General features: G+C 37.7%; 1 protein-coding gene across 1 annotated transcript; it reads left to right on the top strand.

The window, feature by feature from the left end:
* LOC113318861 (uncharacterized protein At3g17950-like) lies at positions 1–957 on the top strand. Its single transcript, XM_026567140.1, has 2 exons — positions 1–179; positions 270–957. Exons 1-2 carry the CDS (start codon positions 99–101, stop codon positions 861–863), a joined length of 675 nt encoding a protein of 224 aa, XP_026422925.1. The 5' UTR covers positions 1–98; the 3' UTR covers positions 864–957.
* The last annotated feature ends 693 nt before the right edge of the window (positions 958–1,650 follow it).

Genomic DNA, 1,650 nt, shown 5'->3' with positions numbered 1-1,650 from the left:
CTCAACTTTCCCAATCTTTGTATATATATAATAACTCTCATTTCTTCCTTCCCTCCTTCAAATTACAAATAATTAGGACTGCAAGAGTGCGATAGACAATGTTAGATCCAGAGATAGACTTGTTTCCACCAACTTCTCCAACAATTTCATCAGTATCTTCCTCTGATTTCGACACTGAGGTAACCGGAAAAAAAAGAACACACCCATTTCTTGATTTTTGTTTATTTTGATGTCAGGGGTATTAATTTTTTTTTTTGTGTTCGTTGTAGTCTACAGGATCGTTTTTCCATGATAAAAGCACAAGTTTAGGAACGTTAATGGGAGTTAATATCCCATCAATTTCAGCAAGGGTTTCTACCCCTGATAGTGAAGGCAACAATATCAGGACTACCGCTATTAATGGTGGTGGTAGAGGGAAAAGGAAAAAGTTGAAGAATAAGAAAGGGTTAAGAAGAGTGGTGATTGTTGATTCATCAGAGAATAAAGGGAATAGAAGATGGTGGCAACTTTGTAGAGATGAAGAAACAAGACCATCATCTTTAGCTGATTTTCTTGAAGTTGAGAGAAGATTTGGAAACGGGGATGAGGATGACGAGTTTTATGGTGTTACAGAGCTTGAAGGTATAGTTCATCAACATCTTAATAATAATAATCAAAATCAATCATCTGGAAATGGACGGTTGCTATTTGCTGATGGAAGGGTTCTCCCACCATCGACATCAGCAGCAGCATCATCTCAAGATGTGACAGTGGAGGGTCCACCAATTGTAGAGACTCTCTGTAGATTTCCTGTTTTATTTAGTGGGATTTGTAGCGGTGGTGGTGGTGGTTATGCTTCTGGGAATAGTGGCGTCGGTGTGTAGAAATATGTCTCTTCTTGGTTTTTTTTGCCTTCCAATCTTACATTGTGATTTCGTTCCCCTTGAAAAATCAAATTTGTTTGTTTTCATTTTTATCTGAAGGTGTATCTGAGTTTATTGAAGTGTTTTTAAGCAAGTCATGAGAGCATCTTCACAATGGTCTCAAAAGGAAGAAAAAAAACACCCGAAAGCTACTTTACAGTTAGCTAGCTTTTTTGACTAAACACATTTCGAAAGACTGAAAGTATACAGTTAGTGCAATTAAAATGAGCGCTCAAGTTCAGTTGCATTTGTTACTGCATCGTCGATGCCGAGTCAGCCCGATTCTCTCCATCACAGACACGTAAAGACCGATTCAGATTATCGTGGTTATTTGCGATATTTTGGTTACTATTTCAGACACTTTGGTTACATTTTGGCTACTGTTACTGTTAGTTGGGTCACTGTTACCTTGATTGCATTAGGCAATCTAAATTTCAAAAACTCCGGTTCATGTTTTTTACATGTTCCGATGAACATAGGGTTAGATTTGATCCAGTCACTACCTCGTGCTTTGACACATACTGGTTTTGTTTTCAAAATCGGTTTGGCCCAAAATGTTTGATCCTCTCCTTTGCGAGAGAGAAGGTTCTCAGAAACAATTTTTAGTTCCGAAAGGATAGACTTGATAGGCAAGAATTGGTGGGGATACTATAACTTGTATGAACATTATCTGATCTTGAAAAATATCTGTAAGGTTTCCGATTTCCTAAATCGGCTTTCTATGAAATGTAACGAGGTTAGCCTCTTT

This window comes from Papaver somniferum, chromosome 10, assembly GCF_003573695.1.
Source record: "Papaver somniferum cultivar HN1 chromosome 10, ASM357369v1, whole genome shotgun sequence".
In the NCBI taxonomy this organism is placed as follows: Eukaryota; Viridiplantae; Streptophyta; class Magnoliopsida; order Ranunculales; family Papaveraceae; genus Papaver; species Papaver somniferum.
Note: the sequence above shows the minus strand (reverse complement) of the source record. Positions and strands in the feature narration are given on the sequence as shown.